The sequence below is a fragment of the Callospermophilus lateralis genome, chromosome 11 (genome assembly GCF_048772815.1).
Source record: "Callospermophilus lateralis isolate mCalLat2 chromosome 11, mCalLat2.hap1, whole genome shotgun sequence".
Taxonomy (NCBI): Eukaryota; Metazoa; Chordata; class Mammalia; order Rodentia; family Sciuridae; genus Callospermophilus; species Callospermophilus lateralis.
In genome coordinates this window covers 102,566,899-102,593,020 of record NC_135315.1, presented here as the reverse complement: position 1 = coordinate 102,593,020, position 26,122 = coordinate 102,566,899, and the positions used below count along the sequence as shown (strand labels likewise).

The window sequence follows — 26,122 nt, the reverse complement described above, 5'->3', positions numbered from 1 at the left end:
AGAAAATGTATAAAGATGGAAATAATTCCAAATTTCAGTACAACATTTTTATGTTTTGTTTTTTATGGTGCTGGCATCAAATCCAAATCCAGGGCTTCAGGTACACTAGGCAAGTGTTCTACACATGAACTATAACTCCTAGTCCAATACAAACATTTTTTAGGGTTTATGACCTCCTCACATTTAAGTAACATTCAATGTCCTGATTTTTAAGATTTATACCTTATTCACTTTTAAGTTTTTCATAATGTAACTCTTACTTCACACTCAAGATACAAATAGGCAATACCAATAAAGTTCTTACCTCTCTAGTTTGATGTTCACCAAAAGGCTGGATTCGAGGCACAACCTTAAGTTGTTGTTCTAACTTCTGTATTTCTTGTTGGAACACATCTCTCTCATGTTCTCTGTCAATGGCTTGCTCCTGAAATTGAACAATAATAAAAACAATAGTAATTGAAGAAACAATATTTATTAAACCTATTATCTCTCTTTAGTCATAGGTTAAGTTTGTTTGAAAAGAAAGGACTGATGACCATGGAATCACAAAGATTCAAAATATTTTTGGTATGACACATTACTTATTTGGGTTCTTCCACAAAATTTAAATACTTAAAATTTATTTTCAAGAAAGAAAAAGTAGGGGCTGGGGATGTGGCTTAAGTGGTAGCACGCTCGCCTGGCATGTATGCAGCCCGGGTTCGATCCTCAGCACCACATACAAACAAAGATGTTGTGTCTGCCAAAAACTAAAAATAAATAAATAAATATTAAAAAAAAAAGTAGGGCTGCAATTGTAGCTCAGGGGTAGAACACTTGCCTAGCGTGTGTGATGCACTGGGTTCCATCCTCAGCACCACATTAAAAAATAAATAGATAAATAAAATAAGGTTATTAAAAAAAGAAAGAAAAAGTATTACCAGTTGTTTTCCTGGTAGAAAAAGTACAAATCATAGAATATAAACACTAATATGACTGAAATAAGCATAAACAAAACAAAAAGAAGAATTTAATACAGAATTATCTATTCTATACATCTTTCATAGAATAAAAGGGATAATTAAGATGCATATGCATTCAAGCTTTAAGTACTGACTTAGCTGACTCAGTGGACCCGCATACTCTAGAAGTGGTTTATGGATAAGCATTCTAAAAGAGAGAGAATGCAGGACTTAGGCTAATTATAAAAGACTAAAAATGTAGTAAATCTTGGTAAAATGTGTATTTTTTAATGATAACTATGAAATTTCACATTTCAACACAACATTTACAATGTCAATGTTTGAGTTTAAATAGTCTGCTCAACTTTGGGCTAAAGGAAAGGTGACTATAAAATTCTCTGATCCAAGAGTGTAAAATTAATGTCTTAATAATACAAACGAAGCTGAATTTTACGGGTACCATTTCATTTCCTTACAAGCACTTAGGATGTTGATAATGAAAAATAAAATAACTCTTCAGAACTTTGAATATAGGACCACCACTGATTTTTTTTTTAAATAACTCATTTTTCCTACTCTTGGCAAATAACAAGCATTTGAGCCTTCAAGAATATTATGTCTTTGGTTCTCTGTGATGCTCAAGTAAATTTTTGAGTTACTGAAATAGAAGCTTTAATCATTCTGTACATGCTAAAAAAGAAAGCTCTAGAGAAACAAGAATTGCCCAAGGTTAGAAATTTCATCTGCTATTTAACTACAGGCCTCAGAATTAATCTATGAAAACAAAAAAGAATTTTTGGGAACTACATAAGGCATATGTTTGCTTTAGTTTGGCCAATCAAGGTGCAAACCAGAAGATATATTTATCTAACTATTTATTCCCCATCCTTTCCCCCAGTGCTGGGGATAGAACTTAGAGCCTTGCATATACTGGGCAAGTGCTCTACCACTGAGCCATATAACAGGAAATACATTATGATGAATTTCCCTGACCAGTTAGTGAATTCCCTTTACAATATGTGGTATCTCAAGAGTCTTTTCAAGGTATAATTCATATTCTAACACAGAAAAAAAAAGGTTTAGTTTGTTTCCAAACAGAAAAGAATACCTGGAGAAAATTCTGGGTGTCATATATGAAGACCATTCAAAGAACAAATATTTCAACAGAAATGTATGTTATATTGATAATTCCTTCCTCATTGAATCCCAGAAGCATATTAAAAGTATCAGGGGGTGGGACGGTAGATTGATATGAGAAGTTAACCAACTAATAGGGAATAAATGAATCAGTTTAAATGTCAACAATTGAAGAAACAGCTTAAGTCAATAATTTAACCCTAATAGAAATGAATCAGGTATTAAAATGCAAAATATATATTTGTCATAGTTACTATATCTAATAGTCACTGCTATTGCAGAAACATGCCATATTAAATAATTAGAGAAAAAAGTACCAAAGAAAAGCCAGTCATCAGAACAAGAGCTCAAAGACATTCTTTCAACTTCTCAAACTTAATATTTAAATAACAATATTTTTTTTGAGAATTTTAATATTTATTTTTTAGTTTTCGTCAGACACAACATCTTTGTATGTGGTGCTGAGGATCGAATCCGGGCTGCACGCATGCCAGGCGAGCATGCTACCACTTGAGCCACATCCCCAGCCTGTAAAGAACAATATTTTAAAAGAAAAACTGCTCAAACAAATTTTCTACCAAGAGATAACTTGTATGGTGAATTAATCTACTCATATTTATAAAAAGAATGTAAAAATCAAGTGAAGGAATTGCAAGTTTGATATGTAATACAATAATGGTATGTTATGACATACTACAACATATAGTTTTAGACATTTCCACTACAACATATAGTTTTAGAGATTCCTTATAGTATTAAATAACATTTTAATGGAACATTTCACACAATAGTGAAGTTAAAATCTCTTTTGATATAAAAAAGTAATGTGTAACAATCTAGAAAATCTGGATATTAAAACATCAATGAGTTTTCGAACTGGAAGAGCTCATCATTACATTACCTTCACCACCAAAAACAGGACTACTAAAACTAATATTGGTTATCACAAATACAGCCAATTATTAAAGAGAAGCCTAAATAAATTTCTGTGGGACAGTAGAGAGAAATATTTACTCATTTATGCCTTATGCAATATTCAGAAGGTAGTAATAATTAAGGAGTTTACCTGACTACTAGTTTCACTTAGAGCTTCCAGCATTTTTTCAACTGCTGCTTGTAGTCGAGAACTAATATTCAGCATTAATTCTTCATTTTCAGGATCTATTTCAGTTCCAGCAAAACCAATCCTTATAAGGTGCTGCGATAATTCTGTTCCTTCCTCAGTTACTTTTGAACACATGCTATTATCAGTTCTTGGCATATCACTTCCAGAATAGGAGGGTATGGATCTGTCTATAACTAGAATAACAAAATGTTAAAGGCATACATTAATAACAATAATTTCACTTTAAATTTTTAAAATCAAGTCAAATTGAAATCATTTTTCAAAGTACATGTGTTTTAATAACAGCATTGTAAAATTGCAGAATTTAAGATTTGGGTTATTTAGTAATTTTTCTTTAATAAAAATTTGGGGTTTTTTTTGGGGGGGATACTAGGGATAAAATCCAGGGTCTTGCACATAATAAGCATGTACTGTATTGTTGAGCTATACTCCCAACCTGATAAAAACTTTTTAAGATAACTTTTAATAGATATTTATCAAATGACAAGCATATAGAGTTTGCTAAGAAATGGGGACACTAAGGAGACAAAATCTGGTTCCTATTGTGAAGGACTTTACAGTATAATGAAACAACACACATATATACATAAGGAAAAAAAAAAAACCTCTATCCTGCAGTGGGGTATGGAAGAATAGAATAAGTGCTCCTAATTTGTTTGGAATAACCTGACTTTTAAGCATTACATATTTGAACATTACCTGCTCTGGCTACAGATTAAAAGAAACAGATAATTTTGTAGCTTGGTATTTTTGTAAAAAGTATACTGGGAAGAAATTAGGATGATGAGCAGTGCTAATTTAACTAATTAGTTAAATTAAATTAGTTAACTAATTTAACTGTTACCATACTATCAACATTATTGTTACATCTTACATAAGAAAATCTGGTTGACATAGGCAGATGATAAGCTTTGCAACTGAACAGAGGAGTATTAATGGAATATGTGGAGATACATAAACTGTTAGAAATTTGGGTCTGCAGAATTAGGGGTCATCTGTAAAAAGGTAAGAGTTTAAACACTGAAAGTGGTTACATCTGTTTTAGGAGTGATATTTAGTGAAAGGAGGAAACAAAGTTGGAGCCTCTGTATATCATTAGCTAACAAAAGAAGCCATAAGAAATATGAGGTAGACAGGAAAGGGATGTTCTAGAAGAGAACATTTCAAAAAGGAAAAGACTTTAGTGAAGTTATTTGCCTAGAAAGACAAACAGTCACGGATTATGCTATGAATTTAATGACTGAAAAGTCACTGTTCTCCTCAGAAGGAAGTGTTGTTACTATAAGAACAGAAAATAAAGTCAGTTAAAGCAAGAGTTAGTCTATTCTTTTTAATTTTTTATACCTTCATTTTATATATAAATTTTTTCTGCAGTGCTGAGGATTGAACCCAGAGCCTCACAGGTGCTAGGCAAGCACTGAGCTATATCCCCAGCCCAGTCTCTTCTTGCTTATTCTCTTATGAAGTATACTGAAGTTTACCTTGTAGTATGTGTGTGTGTAAGTTAAAATAAACAAATAGTTATTTTTATGAATATAAAATGAAATTTTATGGTACAATATGACACTTTGTGGTACAGAGAAGCAATCAATGGTGAGAAAAAGACTGAAGATTCTGTGTACACATGGGAATAAATCTAAAACACAAGCACAAGGTGAAACAAAGCCATTTATAAATGATCACTGAGTGTTAGTTTTTTTTGGAATGGTAACAACAACAACAACAACAACAAAAACAGGCAATAAAGCACCTAGAAAAGATAAAGATGTCAATCAGCTTTATGTATTTTTCAGGGCTGGAGATGTAGCTCAGTAGTAGAGTGCTTGTGCTTGCCTGGCCTGAGTGAGGTCCTAGGTTCAATTCCAAGTGTGCGTGCACACACGCGCACACACACACACAAAAAAAATTGAAGATAGAAATTATCTGAAATAATCTGAATATGTTCCATTAAAGAAACAAATTTGTTTGTTCCAATGAAACAAAAGAGAAATACAGCAAAATTATAATTACCCATAATGACTAGTCTGGGGGAAAAAATCTGAGGACAAAAAAAGAAGGGCTATTTTATAACATGCCAACAGAAATCAAGAACAGGCAATTTGGTGAACAGAATCACTTGAGTGGTGAACCAACCACTCAGATGTATGTTGTAAACACAGCAAATAATAGCTATTCAAGTCTTTTAATCATATACTTTATGAATTATACCATTCATTTCCTGATGCATAATGGTAAGTTTTTCAGGTTAAAGGAGGGTGAGCAATATCATAGTGTCTTCCCAGCCTCAGTGGCTCACTGAAGACCTTTATGGTTCCAATTGGAAATCATGTGAACCAAGCTTGACCCAAGTGTCTGACAGATGAAAAGATATGGAGTGGAGACAACGAAATTTGTCCAAAGTCACATTAAGGCAGAAAAAAAATGAGGCTTTCTCATTACTAATCCAGTATTCTTTCTATAACTTCCCACTGCTTCAAAAGTAAGCTGAAGCAAACAAACTTCAATCCATGGACTCCTACAGGAAAGATGAGCATTCTACCCCTAAACTATCACACTGCAAACCTAAAGGAAATTTTCTTTTAACAACCTAGGGAACTCATTTTTATGAACTGATCTAATATCCACTCAGGTTCAAGTGATTTGACATTTGGCCAAAATTTCCTTTCAATTTCATAAACTAGTTTGCTTTTACAAGGAAGTGAATATTAGCACAATCATTTATTATTTTCAAGTGTTAACAAGTTCATACATGTTTAAAGCCTAAACAAGTTCAGGCTTGAAGGCTGAAACTACATCACAAGTGATACTTAAAAAAAAAAAAACAAAAAAGTTGATTCACAATCAGATTAAGCTTTAATTTTTTTTGTTATGGTAAATAACATAAACCCTTTCAATGGTGCATTTTAGTTTTTACAGAAATGCTTCCATTAAGAATGTGAAGAAATGTCAAAAGAACTTCTTACATATGGGGCATATTGTCAATATTTAAAGCCAGTATTTTCATAAAATAAATGTTTTTAATCATAAACTCTATTAATTCACTATATCCTTAAAGATGCAAACTAGGTAAGTATACCCCAATGATACTTAATTTTATTAGTAAAAGTAACATAGCCAGGAATGGTGGTACATGCCTATAATACCAGAAACTTGGACAGGAGAAGTATGGGAAGTTTAAGAGCAGCCTTAGCAACTTAAACCAGGCTCTACACAACTTAAGATAAAAAGGACTGAGTTACAGATTAGTGGTTAAGTGTCTCTGGGTTCAATTCTTGGTACCAAATCAAACCAAAGAATGATTTGTAAATACAAAAATTAAGATTGAGTTAATTAGACGAAGAGCATGAGAAGAAGATTAACATTAAACAGGGATGAGAGGTGGGAGGGAAAGGGAGAGAGAAGGGAAATTGCATGTAAATGGAAGGAGACCCTCAGGGGTATACAAAATTACACACAAGAGGAAGTGAGGGGAAAGGGGGAAAAATATAAGGGGGAGAAATGAATTACAGTAGAGGGAGTAGAGAGAGAAGAGGGGAGGGGAGGGGGGTAAAAATGGGAGTTCATATCCCACTTGAATCAAAGTGTGAAATATGATATATCAAGAACTATGTAATGTTTTGAACAACCAACAATAAAAATTAATTAAAAAAAAGATTGAGTTAATTAAATGGACCCGCAAAATTATCTGTGCCACAATATTTTACACAATGTATTTCTTAACTTTGAATTTTTCTTCTAATGTTTTCTGAATCAACAGTTGATTTCAACAGTTAACATTTTTAAAGCTCAATAATAATAAAAATCAATGATAATAATCATAATCAATTCATATATGTACAAAATGGTTGTAAGTAAAATATTAAGTATGATATAATCTTCCCTTGAACAGTAATCTCAGTGTTTCCTAGACTATGAACTACTATAAAACATAGACGATACAGAAATTACTGAATAAGTGTTTATAGAATTGAACAAAGTTGCTTATAATTAACAAACTATTGCTAGATATGTTAAAATAGACATTATCTATGGATATAGACAGTGGATAGAGGATTTGCTTTCTCCAAGAAAATGAACATGAACATTATCCTCTGTGTTTGCTTGATCTCAATTATCAATTTGTCTTTATAACTCAGCATACTGCTCCTTAAGTAGTTGCTGTTGTTTGCTGAATATTCAGTAGCCATTTTAAGAAGTATCTATGAGAAATGCTAACAAAAAGGCAAAAAAATATGTTTGCAATGTACAGAACATTCCTTAGTGTCTTTTGAATATGGAAGTCAATCTAGTACAGTTCTTACCAACAGAACAGCAAAATTCCTCCCTAGATGATTAAGTGAAACCAGTTAATTACCTTAAAAATTTTTTGGTAGTCACTTTTATAAGTTTTAGGTATTTTCAAACATTACCTAATTCTTCTTAATACATCAAGATCCATATATAGACATAATAGTCTTCATTGAGAACTTAACCATAAGTAAGTTAATTTGAAAAATATATCTACCTAGTTTGAAAAGAGTGGAAGGAAGGGTTTAAAAGTCAGGATTATTTCATCTTGTATTTTACTAAAAATGGCATTGAAAATTATTTTTGAACTCACCTGAAGTGTCTTTAATTCAAATTTATTTTAAATTCCAAATCAATATTTTCTCTATAGTTAAAATGTACTGCTGGCTAACTAGAACTTAAGCAAACCTTCTGTAATTAGAATACTTTCTATTTTTCCCCTTGAAGCTTAAAAACTAGAGTGTTCCAAAAATTGTAAAGCTCTGGCATTTCAGAATATTTCCTTCTACCTGGGCAGAAGTTGTTGGATGTGAAATGATAGTGAACTATAGGTTTGACCTTCTAATTTAAGAATCCAGGGCCTATTTCTCTGGAAGCACCTGACTAACCTTTCCCCTCTTTGATTTCCTGATATCTTCTCCAGCAAGGAAAAAGAAACAGAGAAAACAAGACAGATTGGAGGTCAGCAATGGGATGGTAAAAATTTAAAATAAGAGTGTACAATCACAGATATAAAAAATTGTGTTCTATATGTGTAATATAAATAGTAAAACATTCTGCTGTCATATATAACAAATTAAAATTTAAAAAAATTTTAAAAAAGCAATTAAAAGAAGAGCCCAAACCACACAGCTACAGGAAAATGACAAAATTAGGAAAAAAGCCATCTCATAACAGGACAAAAACTGTCAAACCACTTTTCCAAAAGTAAGAAAGGACCTAACAGAGGATAGTCTTTGGTTTCTTATTATCACATTCTTCTAACTATCTCAATGAAAACTGGTGCTGGATTCCTACAAGTTCTTTATTTTAAGCTTTCCTGATTTACAGGGTGGTGATGTGGAACTTTTCCTTTATAAGTGGAGAAATGAAAGAGTCTTCTGGTTTGTGTAGGCATACCAAGGTATATAATGGCAACTCTAAAACATTCACTTGCAAATGCTATACAATAATACATATAGTGCTTTGAACAGAGGGGCTTTGTGTTTGGAGGTGCATTTGTTGAAAAATACTTGAATATTCTCTCTCCTATATATTCTACACACAGAAAAAGTGCCTTGAACTCAGCAAGATGATTTGAAGATGATTATTTCACAAGCATATGAAACTAGTATTACCTCTTATGTGTTCCTCGTGGATACCTGACTTTACAGATGCCTCTGATTCTGATCTCCAAATAAGGCCGACAGATGACTTGCCTTTACTAGATCTATCTAAAATCCCAAGAACATGGTGGCCAATAGTTTCTTCAACAACAATGGTAGTCTTTACAACTTCTAAGAGGATCTTCAGAAGTCTGTTGTTAGTTTTCTGGAGTGCAAACCTATACAGATAAAAAAAAAATTTATTAAAATATTTAATCTCTTTATAAAACATTTAATCTTAAAATATTTATTTATTAAAATATTTAATCTTTTTACCGTATAAAGCCTTTACTACTGTCTCACCAAAAATACAATGCAAAATATGTGTTTGGTGAAAAATATCATATAGATATGCTCTATTAAAATTACACAATAACACCTACAATGAAGTGCTTCTTACTCTTAATTTATTTTTTTTAAAAAGTGATTTGTTTAGAACACAAACTTATAACATTTTTAAAGGTGCATTTTATTGACCTGAAAGAAATCAAATAATAATATTTTTTTAAGATAGTAATAAATTGGAAGAAAACTTTAAGAAGACATAAAACTTGAGTTTCAAAAAGTGTGGTAATACCAATATCTACATTATTGCATTGGTTATACTGATCATGTTTATATACATATAAGGTTTATCTTTTTATGTGTCAGACAACAATATTTTAATAATTAAGAATCCAACTAGAAAAAAAGTGGTAGTATTTGTATAATTTATTGGTGATAAACTAGATGTTTAAATTACAAGAACTGGCAAAGACCTGCTTTATAAAAGGCTTTCAGTGAAACTACTCAGTCAACATCACAGGAAATATCATAGGCTGTTATTATACCTGCTCCAAAGACAAAAATATCTCTAGTTACACACATTGCACTCAGCCAGTAGGAAAAAAACATATTTTCAACTAAGTATAAATAATAGCTTGCCTTTATAGAGATAAGAAATACATCCTAATTTTAAAATGAGAAAATATTGTTAATCAGCCTTCAAAATATCTTAGCACTATGAACATGTTAATGCCTATATTTCTAGACTTTTTTCCTCCTCTGCTTCACTCTAAAATATATACATTTTAAAAACAAAAACTGATCATACTGGACAATGTGATTAGAAAGCTTTCTTTTTAGCTTAACATGAACATTTTACCATGTGAAAAAAATGTGCTTCCATAAATGGTGATTCAAAAGATTATATGATTAATTTTATGAATAACTAAACAACTCACTCAACAGTTTAATTCAACAGAGATACTATGGTTATAAGCTTTATATTTAATACATGTAAGATATAATAAGAAACTTTCATAGTAAGGTCCCCTGGCCTAAGAGACTTCTTTCTCAACCTCACATGTTCTTTGACACATTACCGACAATCTGGTTGAAAGGGTATCTGTTTCACATGCACATGACAGACCTATTTTAAGATCAGGTAATAAATGGAAAAGTTTTCCTTTAGTATTTGTCAAGTGAAAAAGAGAGTTCTATTTTTGTACCTAGATCAAATTCTCTGCTTACATAATCAAGAATGTTTAAACATAAAACCCCAAATAATTTAGTTAGTGGGAAGTAAGGGTTTTAATTCCTTAACTTTTATTTATCGAAGTTTTGTTCAAGTCCTAAATTCCAGGAGTTGGATAATGTGATTAAAACTGATATAATGGTTAAAAGAAATAAAGATGAGCAAGATGTTTATTTTATATTGGCATGGTAACTCTAATTTTCATACACTGTCTTTTTTATTTGAGTTCCATACTGACTATGTTCCATATTGATGATTCAATGGGGAAGCCAAAATCTTAGGGGCCAAATTCCTCCATGCAAGATGAGGAACTAGGTTAGGAAGACACAAAAGGGTTGACAGTCATAGAAATTGGAAAAGGAGGAAAAAGTTAGTAGATATTAGTTCTAATTAAAATTTAAAAAATTATTTCCATTTGAACAAAATAAATTTTAGATACTGTGCTTAATATTAATGTGGGATAATTATAGTATAGTTTTGTACATTTTAATATTAACATCTACAAAATGAAAGTAAGGAACGTTTTGTTAACATTGGGCCATTAATTTATTACTTTATAAAACTAGGATATGTATTAAAAGTTCTCACCTGTTATGCCATGAAAGCATGAAAGAAACTAAATGTTGAATATTTACAAATGCAGTAATTTTTTTTCTCAACATAAACAAATCAGAGAATAGCTTACACTGAATCCATGCCCTTACACTGAAGGAGGAAAAAAGAAATAAAGCTCACAGGTAGAACTGTTTTTAGTTTTTTTAGGTTACAAAACAGCATTAAGAAGAATAAAATTAATCAAGAAAGGTTTGATGTTAAAACAATTCTAAACATTTAAAGTCAAGTTTATGATCAATAGCCAATTAAAATTTTTATTACATAAAAAGATTTAAAAATTTGTAATTTAATGTCTAAAAATTGATAATCTTTTATATATTACACATATATGGACATGTTTCATGCATAGAAATATATGACACGTTTCATACACAAGATAGTATTTTTAAGAAAATACACATGTACAAGATAAAAATAAGGATGAATAAAGTTTATTACATTTGAAAACCATTTTAATTGACTTTGCACTGAAAAAAAATACACATTTTGTATACCTTTCACTGGACAGACTATCAGGAGGTACATCTTCAGGTTTTCTGTCCATTTCCTTTTCTTTCAATGTCTCTTCCTCAATTTCCCTTTGGTTTTCATTTTCATTCTGTTTAAGTTTGTGCAACAGCAGAGAGGACAAGACAGAAAGAAAACCTGTCATCTTAAAAACAGCATATCATTCTTCTATACTGGTATGATGTGAAACAGAAAGTGCTTGAAATAATATTTAACTACAATTTATCAAGAGATCAGCAGTATCAAAAAAAAGGATAAAACATTCAAGTGTAGAGATGAAAAATGTTTTAATGGCTTCAAACTAATATATTCTATATAGTGTGACAATAAGGGTTGTCAATAAAGGTTGCTCCTTGGTAGAACAACAGTTTCTCCTACAGCAAAGCCAAATTCAAATTATCTTAAACAGAAAGCAAGGCATTTTGACTCCACCTACCTTACATCTAAGTGATCACCAATATGTTAAGCTTAGTAACTATAAAAATACGTCTCCCACCAACAATAAAGACAAACAAATCCTACTTCATTGTTGATCTACTGTTCTTAAATGCACCAAAGTCAATACTACGTGTGTTTGCGTACTGCTGCTGCGCAGCTCACAACACAGCTTCTCTCTTCCAGCTAAAGACAGCTGCTTTAGTGCTTCCAACTCTTTTAAAAGCACCCTTTCTCTTTCTGAAACCAGGTTTTCGTTATTTAATGAGGATCTCTAAATAAGAAAAAAAGTCATGGAAGAATATTGATTGCGATAGAGGTAAAAAGCAGAAACATCAAGCAGATTTCTTTTAACCCCTTGGGACCAAGAGACCTTGATTTTACCTTATGATTCATATTTCATTATTAGGGATTAAAAGGCACATATGAAGTTCAATGCAAAATTTCCAACTTTAGAAAAAAAGTTATTTAAACTTAAATATTCAAGAATTTGTATAGTTCGAGTAATATTTTCTCTGTCAATTTTTGCATTGAAATTTTAGAAGAATAAATTCACAAAATGCAATGTAGAAAAAACTGATTTTTCAAATGATATATTTTATTCTCAAATATCAATTTCCCTATTATTTTATATTTAAAAAATACACGTTTTTGTTTTCAAAATTAAATTCAATAAATTTGTTTTCATAAGAACTTTCATGTAAATATGTCTTGCTTTTCTGCAATAATTTTGTGAGTATATTTTATATAGCAGTTGACAAGAATATAGCTCCCAAATACCATGAGATATTTAAATTTAGAAAAGAATGTTATATAAATTTGAATTTCTCTAATCAACAAGAGATGTGTCCTTGGAGAGAGTTCTAGAAACAGATTACTTCAGAAGATTTCCATTCATGATTAAAAAGATGGATTAAAGATAGATATAGATAAACCTTGGAGATGGTAATTGGTAGACTCACAGAACTATAAATGAACATGGAAAAAGTGAATGACAGCAACTGTATACTCAAGTACCTCAGTATAATATTTTCAAAACTCTCAAAGTGCTTTAGCTATGTATGGTCAACAGAATTTTAAAATTTATATTGTAGTCACATTTCCAGTGCCTGAAAGGCAGTTAAATAAAATGATAATGCACATTATATCAGTTGAGTTAGGTGTGCCTAACAAGGTCTAAAGTTGATCCCAGGAACTTCCTGATGTTAAGTATTTGTAATTTATTTGTATCTAGGAAACATAATTTTGACTTAAAAAAAAAGCCACATAAAAAATACCATTATTTCAATTGAGGAGAAAAGAGACTCTAAAGTTCCATACCTGGGCTAACTGTCTATTATGTATCTTAATCTCTTCTTGTAGCTGCTCCATGTGTCTCATGTGTGCCTGCCTCAACAGTTCTGTGGCCTGTTGATGTTCTTCATACTGTCGTACAAGTTCTTGCCTCATATCTTCCAACTGTTCTTCATTTGACATCATTTGTCTAGAAGCATCCATGCTTGATGTCAACATCTTACCATGAATTTTTGATGGGAAAAAACACAAGCAAAAAACTCAATCATAACATATTTTGTGGCAATTAGTCAGCATTGATACTTGAACTGTATATGAAAACAATTCTATTAACAACATAAAGCATATGAGTTTTAGTTTTATTATTAAACAAAAGCATAAATCACTTTTTAAAAAAATTTTTTTTTAGTTGTAGATGAACATAATACCTTTTTTCATTTATTTTATGTGGTGCTGAGGATCAAACCTAGTGCCTCACCCATTCAAGGCAAGCACTCTACCACTGAGCCACAACCCCAGCCAAAAGTATTTTTCTTATTTATAATTCCAAAACAACATGAAGTTACTTTATTACCACCATATATGTTATTTTCCAAAAGGAAACAGCTACTTACCAGATAGTTTAGCTAAAATCTAATTCTAACAGAGAAAAACAAAATACTCAAGATTCTTTATCCACCCCCTCCAACCTCCACCCCATCCACTTTTTTTCCCACCCATACTAGAGATTGATCCCAGGGCCTCACACATGCTGGGCAAGTGCTCTACCACCAAGCTACATCTCCAGCCCCTTCTCTTAATGAAGTTATAACTCCTTTATATCTCTTGATATTTTATAATGGGGAAATAATATAAACAACAACAACAACAACACACACACACACACACACACACACACACACACAAAGTTTATAGGGCCAGGGTCGTGCCTCAGTAGTAAAGCGCTTGCCTAGCATGCATGAGGCACTGGGTTCAATCCTGGGAACCACATAAAAATAAACAAATAAAATAAAGGTATTATGTCCATATACAACTAGAAAAATATTTTTAAAAATTAAGTTCACAAAATATAAGGAATTTTGCCTATTTAATTTTTATTCATTGGTCATCACAGTATTATAGAAAACTGCTTATTCAAAGAAAAATTATAATAAATTTTATTTGGAAATAAATGCTTTACATTTATGAGTTTCTCACACTCATGACAAGTCAATAGGTTCTATGAATACTTCAATCCCTTAAGATACTAATTAAAATCATTCTGCCTTGAACAACAACAGCTAAATTAGTTTTCATAAACATTTCACAAGTTTTGCATTACATAAAAGCTGACAGTTTTATTTGAATACTCCTCTGAACAAGATATATCTATCGTGAACACATAAAATAAATTTGAAATTCAGATAATTTTAAAAGAAGTAGAATTTATTGTTTTCTAATAAAGGCTGCAATTCATTGGGGTAACAGATCCTCAACTAACAAAAAAAATAATTAGTATATAGATAATAAGATACTTTGAATTGTCTTCTTGAATTCGTAGCAATTTCCTTTTATGTTCTTACATTTAATTGAGCAAATCATTTGGCCACAGGTATTACCTAGTTATAATATAATTAGTCTTCAATTAGTTTAAATAAAATTAACACAGGTATAATTTACAATGAGAACTAAACATGTACTGTGTCCATAAGACAACCAAGAATACTATGACCTGACTTATTTTATACTTCACACCAATATTGTTTCACTTAATCAAATACCTTATAATTAATAAAATACATTAAAGTCAAGACTGGACTTCATACTTTTATTTTCTATTAATCAGCATTATTGCTACTGTTTTAAACTGAAGACATTATTATAAGTTTTTCTCTTTTATATTCAAAGAAGCATACTTACAGATTCGCTAGCTATAAATGTTTTGTCTTTGGAGAACATTTCTTCTGAAATAATTAGTTGGTGGACCTCTGATTCTACTATATCATCAAGATGATCACTGTTTGGTAATAGAACTTCTCCATCTTCTCCTAACTCTTTACTAAGTGGCTTAAATTCTTCTTTAAATTTCATGTCCAATGCATAAGAGGTCTGAAGATCAATTTGATCCTGAGATAATTTCATTTCATTAAAATAATGTTTTTCATTTTGCTGACAGAAAGTAAGTGCTTGTTTTGATGACATAGTATTTTCGTTTCCCTTTGATAGTCTAGATAGTTCAGTTTGTTGAGCAAATGCAACGCTCATTGACACAATGACCTAAAGAAATGAATCAAACAAACAAAAAAGAATTAGATTTATAAATACCAGCTGGATTTAAAAAGTGGGTCATTACTCAAAATTATATGAATTAGAAAAAAGCCTGGCATCATACTTTTAAAAATAAAAATAAATCCTCTGATAAAGTGATACACAGATAGGCTATTTTTCAATAAATTTAACATCAAAGTGTTTTACTGCCTGCCTTTTAAAATAAAACAAGCAAAACTTTTCTAACTATAACACCAATAAATACTCAGTACAAAAATAAAAAAATAAAAGTCTTTATATTTCTTCCTTCCAAGAAAATTCACTTGGCCATGAGTGATAATGTTCTGTGACAATCTTCCATCAGTATCTGTAGTTATTATCTAACATTACAATAATTTATCAGGGTAATACAACTACTTTTTCTCTTCATAACTTTTCCCTCATTTTTAGAATGCCAAACTCCTTCACAAGGTAAGTATTTACATTGTAACACATACATAAAAACTTGTGGCATTCTGAAAAATTGTAATTGCTATTCTATATCAAGAAAAAAATGTTCTTTTCAATGAAAAGCACCACAAAACATTCTATGAAGCAGCAATTATAGTTGATGCTGTTACACAACTATTTGATGGACTATATATGAAACTTACAAATAAAAAAAAGTACATACCATCAATAAAATCCATGCTTTTTTTGACAGTTCAAAGATCAAGAAAATCTATAAACCAAGAAAATCTTGCAGATAAACTATAAACTTACCTTAGCTATTTCTTCTTCTAATCTTTCTTGGTATTGTTTTTCCAACAATTTAACCATATTTGTTTCTTGTTTCATTCCATATTCATTAGAAAACTAAATTAAAGGGTGAAATATAACAATTTACACTGATTTTATACCATTAATTTTAAGGATGTACTCAATATTCCAAAAATATCACTATTTTTGGACACTTTCAAATAAAAAAAATTTCAGTTATCTTTTAACTAAAAACATTTAATCTAATAATCCTATGAAATAATTACACTTACTATAAACTTAAAGATGCAAAGAAAGAAATATATTTACATATCTGTAATTATTAGCATAAATTCTAGGGTGGGTTAAGGATACTTAAATATAATTAATAAGACATATGTATAAATGTATATTTATTTTAAGTAAAATGTTAACAAGTGGCTATGTTTGATAATGAAATCATGAGCAAATTTTCTTCTTGGTATTTATTAAAAGAACACAATTTTCCACATAAAAATTATTTTTATCAATTGAAAAAATAAATCTTCTTTTAGAAATGTAGATATACTGTCAACATGAAAGTATTTGTTTTTTTACCAATTATTTGAATTTCATCCAACAGACATTTAATAAGGGATGAGTGTGCCTCATATCTCTTCTTAATATCCAGAATGAGAAAGGGCAATAGTCAGTGATTTTAATTTTTACTAGAATTTAGAATTATTGGGTGAAGATGAAGATGCAGTTGGGGGTGTGAAAAAAGTTTTGAATAATACAATGTTGAGGACAGGCAGAGAGTGGTTCAGTGGCAAGCACAGTAAAAAAAAGCATTTTTCTATCATTACATCTGTTGGAAGATGGCCTGATCCATTATTCCAGCTCTAGCACCTTGGATTTTAGGGAATCCTATACACCATTCTGAAGATACCCTCTGCTTCCATAAGGGGAAGAAAAGACTATGTTGGCCATGGTACTGAAGCTGATTTGTTACACAGTTCATAAAGAAATGTTACAAAGAAAAAATTTAAACTGTAACAGGGAAGGAAAATTCTCAAATTTAACTTTCTCTGTGTTTTTCCTATGCTATAAAAATATTTCTATAGACATTCTGGATCTTTTACATAAGGTATTATCCTCATGCTTTATGCTTAATCTTAGCCAAATATTTACTACATAATTACAAAACTGAAGACATAAAATTGATAGTAAGAAAAAGTATCAGTGTACATAACTGTTTAAAAATGAAGATTAAAAAAACATACCTCTATTGCATGATCAATATTCTCTTGTAGACATCTTCCAGGATGTACTACTGATTTCTGTACATCAGATTCTTTAATTACCACTGAATCAACAGAGACGCTAAATATAAATTAAAAAAGTATAAAAAATTAGTGTTGTGTGTTTTATCCAAAGTTTCTACCATGCATAACGTGTACTGAGGCAGTGGGGAGACAAAAATGATAGTTCCCCCAGGGTTACAAGTATTGTAACTTAAAACATTTTTGACTAAGTTTTCCATTTAAAAGTAACAATGAATATTATGTCAGTATAAATGTATGATAAAAAATTTATTATGTAAAAAAAACATTTTTAATACGTCTTTTAAAAATAACATCTTAGATATGCTTATATAGCAACAGTGTACATAATATAACATGCTATATACACTGATAATACACACTACTTATATACCTAAGATATATGATACATATTATATTACATGGATATCTAAATTACACAGACACAAAACATATAATAATATAGAATAGATTATATTGGATTAAATATATTAAAAGAGCCAGGTACAGTGGTGCGTGCTTGCAACTCCAGAAATTTGGGAGGTTGAGGCAGGAGGATCAAAAATTTAGGATGAGCCTTAGCAATTTAGTGAGACTCTCTTTCAAAAAAAAAAGGGGGGGGTTGGAAATGCAGGAAGATGGCTGAATAAAGTATTTGCTTCCCTGACAGATCTGTGGAGTGAACCAAGAAAAGCAAAAAGGTCACTTTTTTCAACAAGATGGGTGAATGGTCCAGAACTAGGAAGGACTTAACTGGAATTTAATACTGGATACTTAAAACATATCATGGACTCAAGAGATCTTGTATAATAAAATAAGGGGGAAAGATCCCCAGGCTCCAGAGCTGTAAAATAGCTGGAAGTACAAACCAGAATAATCCCTATGTGAATGTAGTAAAGCAATAAAGGAACCCCCATTCCTAGGAAAACAGAGGTGTTTTGCGGTATGGAGAGCTTAAGAGCTCAGAGATACTGCTCAAAAAACAACAAACAAACAAACAAAAAAACACAGTAAGCTGTGCTGCACAGCATCTGTGTACAGGAGGGAAGCCACCAGCTTTCTTGGCGGCATGCATGGAGGATAGCAGAAAGAACCCTTGTGAAGCAATGGCTGGGGGGCCTGTAGCTAGGTGAGTCAATTATTGGCAGATCGAAATCTGGCCCCAAAAATGTGCAAGGCAAACCCATGCTGTGTGATAGAGAGTGTTCCAAAGTGACCAGGAGAAAATCAAGCATGGAGGGACATTTACACAGGAGAATACTGATCAAGGAAACCCACCTGGCTTTCCCCTCCCCATCCAATCAGCTGCTTGCAGTACTGGCTGGAAGAGAAGTGCCTGACTGTGAATTTGAAAGGACAGGCAAAGGAAGAGATCAAGTTTGGAGACCAAATGACGACCAGGGTTCATGGGGTCTGCAGGCAAAGTAGTGGGATAAGAACAGATTCCTACATCACATGTGTAGAACCTAAAAGAGATTCCCGAGGTATGGTCTTCCAATGTGGACAGACAATTGCTGAGCCTTGGAGGTGTGATGACTTAAAATCTTCAGACCAATAGGCACGCAGTGAAGAGATTGGAACGTACCTAAGCCTACACCTTGGCTCTAGTAGTTCTGCTTCCAGGACTAACACTCTCACCCTAGCAACCCTAACTACCCTGAGGGTAGAGCTAGCATCAAATTCCAGACAACATACCTAACTTCTCAGAAGAGAAGCTGAGAAACTTGAACTGCAATGGAAAAAAGTGTTCAATTTTTCATCCAGATTCCTTTTTTTTCTTTTCTGTTGAGGACTGGGATATCTGAATAGTACATTACAGTTTCGTTGTTTATTTTTTTCTTTTAAAAAATTATATATATATATATATATATATATATATATATATATATATATATATATATATATTCCCCTCTCATTTATCTGTTTCATTGGATTCTCTTTCTCACTTTTCTCTTGCTAACACCCAACCTCTATTAAGTCCTCCCTTCATTCTTCCTATAATTTTTTAACTTCTATCTTTTCTGATCCTTTCTCATAAACATCACACCCTACATGACTTTTGTTCTCTTTGTCCACCAATGGAAACTGTAAACTTTTTTGCAAACTTACTGTTTATATTGTAGATAATAATTGAACACATCATTTCAGTTTAATGGAACAAAACTGTGGATGCCTTAATAGGAGCTATTTGGTTTATGGCTGTATATTGTTTGTATTGGGTGCAGTTATTATTAGGTGAGGTACTAGAAATCTTCAGGGACACTATGAATCTACAGGGTAGAAACTGTACTGCCTGAAATCCACACTGCTAGAAGGACAGACATAAGAACAACATGAGAAAACAATGGAACAAAGTGGCCCAAACAAACCAAGATGATCTAATAATTAAACCCATAGACAACACAGTAAAAGAAATGTAGAAAAGGAATTTAGAAAGTACATATTAGACTGACCTGGTACATAAAGAATGATATAGGGAATAAAATCACGAGATAAATTTGAGGATGTAAAAGATCATTGCAGAGGCAGAGATTCTCAGAAAATGACAACAACAACAACAACAACCCCAGAAATCCTCAAAATGAAACAATCAATAAACCAATTAAAAATTCAATGGAAGATAGAACCTTGGGCAATGAAGACAAAATATATAATTTTGAAAATAAAGTTGACTACACAGGGAAGATGGTAAGAAACCATGAACAGAACTTCCAAGAATAATGAAATAACTAGAAAAGACCAAATTAAGATTTATCGGGATAGGTGAAGGCATAGAGATACAAACCAAAGGAATGCCCAGTTTTTCAATGAAATAATATGAAAAAGTTTCCAAAATCTGAAGAATGAAATGGAAAATCAAATACAAGAGGACCTCAAATGTACAAGATCACAACAGACCCACATTAAGACACATCATAAAGAAAAAGGTCAAATATAGAAAATAAGGATTGAATTTTAAAGGCTATGAGAGAAAAAATATCAAATTATATATAGAGGGAAACTAATTAGGAACTCAGGTGATTTTTCAACCCAGACCCTCAAAGCCAGGAGGTCCTGGAATAATATATACCTAGTTCTGAAGAAGATGGATGCCAACCAAGAATTTTATATCTAATAAAATAAAACTTCAGATTTAAAGATGAAATAAAAACCTTCCATAATAAACAAAAGTTAAAAGAATTCATAACTAGAAAATCTGTGGTATAAAACATTTTCAACAAAATATTCCATGAAGATGGAAAAAAAGTCAAAATCAACAAAGGGAGGAGCCATACAAAAGGAATAATCAATCAAACGAGAAATTAATTCAAAGTAAAAAGTAGAAATAAACTAAAATGACTGGGAACACAAATCATATCTCAAAAATAACGTTAATGGTCTAAACTAATAAACCCAAAAGACATAGATTGGCAGATTGGATTAAAAAACAAAACCCAAAAATCTGTTGTCTCCAAGAGACTCACTCATAAGACATCCACAGAGTAAAAATGAAAGGACGGGAAAAAACATCTCACTCACATGGATTGAGTAAACAAACGGGTTTCTATCCCCATGTCAGATAAAATGTACTTCAAGCCAAAAGTTAATCAGAAGGGACAAAGAAGACATTTCATACTGCTTAAGGGAATTATACATCAACAAGACATAATACGTTAAATATTTATGCCCCAAACAATGGAGCATCTACATATATCAAACAAACCCTGCCTCAATTTCAAGAATTAAATAGACCATAATACAATAATACTGAGTGACTTTAACAAACCTTTCTCACTACTGGATAGATCGTCAAACAAAAACTAAACAAAAAAACTATAGAACTTAATAATATAGTCAATAATTTATACTTTACAGACATATAAAGAGTATTATATCCATCAACGAATACATGTTCTTCTCAGCAGCACACAGACTCTTCTCTAAAATATGCCACAAAGCAACATTTATGAAATAAAAAAAGAGATTATACCCTGCATTCTATCAGATCATAATGGAATGAAATTAGAAATCATTGATACAATAAAAAATAAAAACTCCAACACCTAGAGACTAAATAATATGCTATTGACTAACCAATGGATATAAGAAGAAGTCAGGGATGAAATTTTTAAAATACTTACCAGAGATAAATGAAAACTGATACAACTTGTCAAAATCTCTGGGACACTATTAAGCTAAATTCATTAAAAGAATGGAAAGTCAATGAGTATATGACCTAACATAAGATCTCAAAGCCCTAGAAAAAGAAAAACAAATCAACGCCAAAAGTAATAGAAGACAGGAAATAATTAAAATCAGAGCTGAAATAAATGAAATTGAAATAATCGGAACAATTAAAAAATTAACAAAACAAAAAGTTGTGTCTTTGAAAAAATAAATAAAATTGATAAACTCAATCGTGCTAATGAAGACAGAAAACTCAAATCACTAAAATTCATAATCACAAAAAATATTACAACAAATACTGTTGAAATACAGTAGAGAAGCAGAAGCTATTATGAAAATTTATACTCCAATAAAAATGAAAAATTTAAGGACATCAACAAATTTCTAGAGACAAATGAGCTACCCAAATGGAATTAGGAGGACATACACAATTTAAACAGATCAATTTCAAGCAATAAAATAGAAGAAGTCATCAAAAGCCAACCATTTAAGTAACGCCCAGGACAAAACAGATTCTTATCCAGTTCTACAGTACCTTTGATGAATTAACACCAATAAGCCTCAAACTATTTCATGAAACAGAAAAGGAGGGAACTCTTCCAAACTCATTCTATGAAGCTAGTATCACCTGATATCAAAATCAGACAAAGACACATCAAGGAAAGATAACTTCAGACCAATATCCCTAATGAACATAGATGCAAAAATTCTGTATACAATTCTGGCAACTCATATATAAAAACATTAAAAATATAGTTGTTATGGTTTGGTTGTGAGGTATCCCCCAAAAGTTCACATAAGACAATGCAAGAAGATTCAGAAGAGAAATGACTAACCTAATCAGTGAATTAATCCCCAATAGGAATTAAATGAAGTGGCAGGGTATGGCTGGAGGAGATGGGAATTGGGGGGATGGCTATGGAGTATACATTTTTTATCTGGAGAGTGGAGTCTCTATATGGGGTATATATTTTGTATCTGGAGAGTGAAGTCTCTGTCTCTGTTTCCTGATCACTATGTGAACTCCTTCCCTCTGTCACACTCTTCTTCCAGATGTTCTGCCTTACCTCAAAGCCCAAGGGATGGAGCTGGCCTTCTATGGATTAAGACGTCTAAACACCATGAGCCCTCAAATAACACCATGGATTCTTTTCCTCTCTTAAAATTGTTCTGGTCAGATCTTTTAGTAACAGAAATAAAAAAGCTGACTAAAACAATAGTGCATCATATTCAAGTGGGATTCAAGGTTGGTTCAACATACATAAATAAATAAATGTAATTCATCACATCAATAGACTACAAGAAGAATCATATGATCATTTCAATTGGAGCACAAAAAGCATTTGACAAAATAAAGCACCCTCTAATGTTTAAAACACTGGAAAAACTAGGGATAGTAGAAACAAATCTCAACACTGTAAAAGCTATACATGCTAAACCCAAGACCAAAATCATTCTAAATGGAGAAAAACTGAAGGCATTCCATATACGAACTGTAATAAGACAAGAATACCCTTTTTTACCACTTTTATTTGATATAATCCTGGAAACTAGCCAGGGCAAGTAGACAGAAGAAAGAAATTAAAGGGGATACGAATAGAAAAAGAACTCAAATTATTACTATTTGCCGACAATATGATTCTATATTTAGAAGGCCTAAAAAATCCACCAGAAAACTTCTAGAATTAATGAATGAAATTCAGCAAAGTAGCAGGATATAAAATTAACAACCATACATCAAATGCATTCCTATATATCAGTGATAAAGTCACTGAAAAAGAAATTAGGAAAACTACCCCATTCACAATAGCGTCAAAAAATAAAATAGAATATTTGGAATCAATCTAACAAAAGAGGTGAAAGACCTCTACAGTGAAAACTACAGAAAACTAAAGAAAAAAATTGAAGACCTTAGAAGATGGAAATATCTCCCATGTTCTTGGATAGGCAGAATTAAAATTGTCAAAATGGCCATACTACCAAAAGCATTATATAGATTTAATGCAATTCCTATTAAAATCCCAATGACATTCTTTGTAGAACTAGAAAAAGCAATCATGAAATTCATTTGGAAAAAAGAGACCCAGAATAGCCAAAGAAATCCTTAGGAAGAAAAGTGAAGCAAGAGGCATCATAATACCAGAACTTAAATTATACTACAGAGCCATAACAGCAACAACAAAAAACAATGGGATGACACTGGCACCAAAACAGACACATAGACCAATGATACAGAATAGAAGACATAGAGACAAACCCATATAAATACAGTTATCTTATACTAGACAAAGGTGACAAAAATACTCATTGGAGAAAAGATAGCCTATTCAACAAATGGTGCTGGGAAAACTGAAAATCCACATGAAGCAAAATGAAATTAAACCTCTATCTCTAATCTTGCACAAAACTAAATTCAAAGTGGATCAAGGATGTAGGCACTAGAACAGAGACCATGCATTTAACAGAAGAAAAAGTAGGTCCAAACTCTACCATCTCAGCTTAGGAACTGACCTCCTTAACAAGATTTCTAGAGCACAAGAACTATAAGCAAGAATCAATAAAAAGATTCAAACTAAAATGGTTCTTCACATCAAACAATCAATAACAAGAAGAGAGTGCCTACCGAATGGGAGAAAACCTTTACCACACATACACCTCAGAGCATTAATCCCCAGGATATATAAAAAACTCAAGAAACTTAACACCAGGGGCTGGGGTTGTGGCTCAGTGGTAGAGTGCTTGCCTGGCATGTGTGAGGGACCTAGGGTTTCATTCTCAGCACCACATATAAATAAATTTAAAAAATAAAGATTTATCAACAACTAAAAAAAAATTAAAAAACAATAAAAACACCAGAAAAACAAACCAATCAATAAATGGGCTAAGGAACTGAACAGACACTTCACAGAAGACATAAAATAGATCAACAAATATGTGAAAATACATTCAACATCTCTAGCAATTAGAGAAATGCAAATCAAAACTCCAACAAGATTCTATCTCACTCCAATTAGAATGGCAACTATCAAGAATACGAGCAACAGGCCTAGGGACATAGCTCACTTGGTAGACTGCTTGCCTCACATGACCAAGGCCCTAGTTCAATACTAAGCACCACAAAAAAAGAAAAAGAAAAAATATGCAACAATAAATGTTGGCAAGCATGTGGGGGTAAAGGTACACTCATACATTGCTGGTGGGACTGCAAATTGATGCAACTACTATAGAAAGCAGCATGGAGATTCCTAAGAAAACGTGGAATGGAACCACCATTTGACCCAGTTATCCCACTCCTAGGTTTATACTCAAAGGGCTTTAAATCAGCATAACACAGTGATGCAGCCACATCATGTTTATAGCAGCTAAATTCACAATAGCTAAACTATGGAACCAACCCAGGTGTCCTTCAATAGATGAATGGATAAAGAAAGTGTGATATATATCTTCCCAATGGAGTATTACTCAGCCTTAAATAAGAATGAAATTATGGCATTTGGTGGCAAATGGATGGACCTGGAGAATATCATGCTAAGCTAAATAAGCCAATCCCAAAGAACCAAAGACTGACTATTTTGTCTGATATGCAGATACTAATTCACAATGGGTTGGAGGGGGTAGGGAAGAATAAACATATTTTGGATTAGACAAAGGGCAATGAGGGGAGGGGAGGGTTATGAGGGAAGAAAGGATAGTAGAATGAATCAGATATTATTACCCCAGGTACATATATGATTACATCACATATTCTACATCATGCACAACCAAAGAATGAGAAGTTATACTTCATTTATGTATGATATGTCAAAATGCATCCTACTGTCTTAGATAACTAGTTAGAAGAAAAAAAATTGTTAGAACTAAAAAAATAATTAGTTATTGAAACTACATATATAGAAATAATAATTCATTAAATTTGATTTGTCTAACATTACCCAACTGGTATGTGGTAGATCTGAACATGAGTTATTTTAAATAAAAACAGTAGTTCTGAAAAAAAGAAGAGGGGTGAGGATGTGGCTTGGTGGTAAAGAGCGCCTGAATTCAATCCCTTATACAAATATATATATATATATATATATATATATATGTGTGTGTGTGTGTGTGTGTGTGTGTGTGTGCACGCGCACATGTATGTATGTATATAAAGATATATCTAAGATATATTACTGAGTTAAAAAAGTGATAAGAAAGTCAGTAGGAAATGAAAGTCAAAGATGTCATGGTCCTCAGGACTAGTGAGACTGTAAGGAGCAGAAGAGGATTACAGTAACATGATGTAACTGAAATTATAAAAGTAAAGGTTCTGGCACTTGTGTTGACTATATAGAGAATAGACTGTAAACAGAAGTTGAGTAATCCAGGTGAAACACAAAACAATGGCAAAACAATGGCAGAGACCAGTGGAGCAGTAAGGAGTGGCACAGTTTTGATGTACTTTGAAGGTTAAA

General features: G+C 31.9%; 1 protein-coding gene across 1 annotated transcript in view; it reads right to left on the bottom strand.

Annotated features, from left to right (window-relative positions):
- Positions 1–26,122, bottom strand: part of LOC143385917 (A-kinase anchor protein 9-like) — a 77,788-nt gene that overhangs the window by 19,246 nt on the left and 32,420 nt on the right. Inside the window, 9 exon segments of the mRNA XM_077110662.1 lie at positions 305–424; positions 3,145–3,377; positions 8,829–9,034; positions 11,481–11,584; positions 12,062–12,202; positions 13,249–13,440; positions 15,121–15,477; positions 16,231–16,323; positions 17,469–17,568. Of these exon segments, the coding sequence (XP_076966777.1) occupies positions 305–424; positions 3,145–3,377; positions 8,829–9,034; positions 11,481–11,584; positions 12,062–12,202; positions 13,249–13,440; positions 15,121–15,477; positions 16,231–16,323; positions 17,469–17,568 (1,546 nt within the window).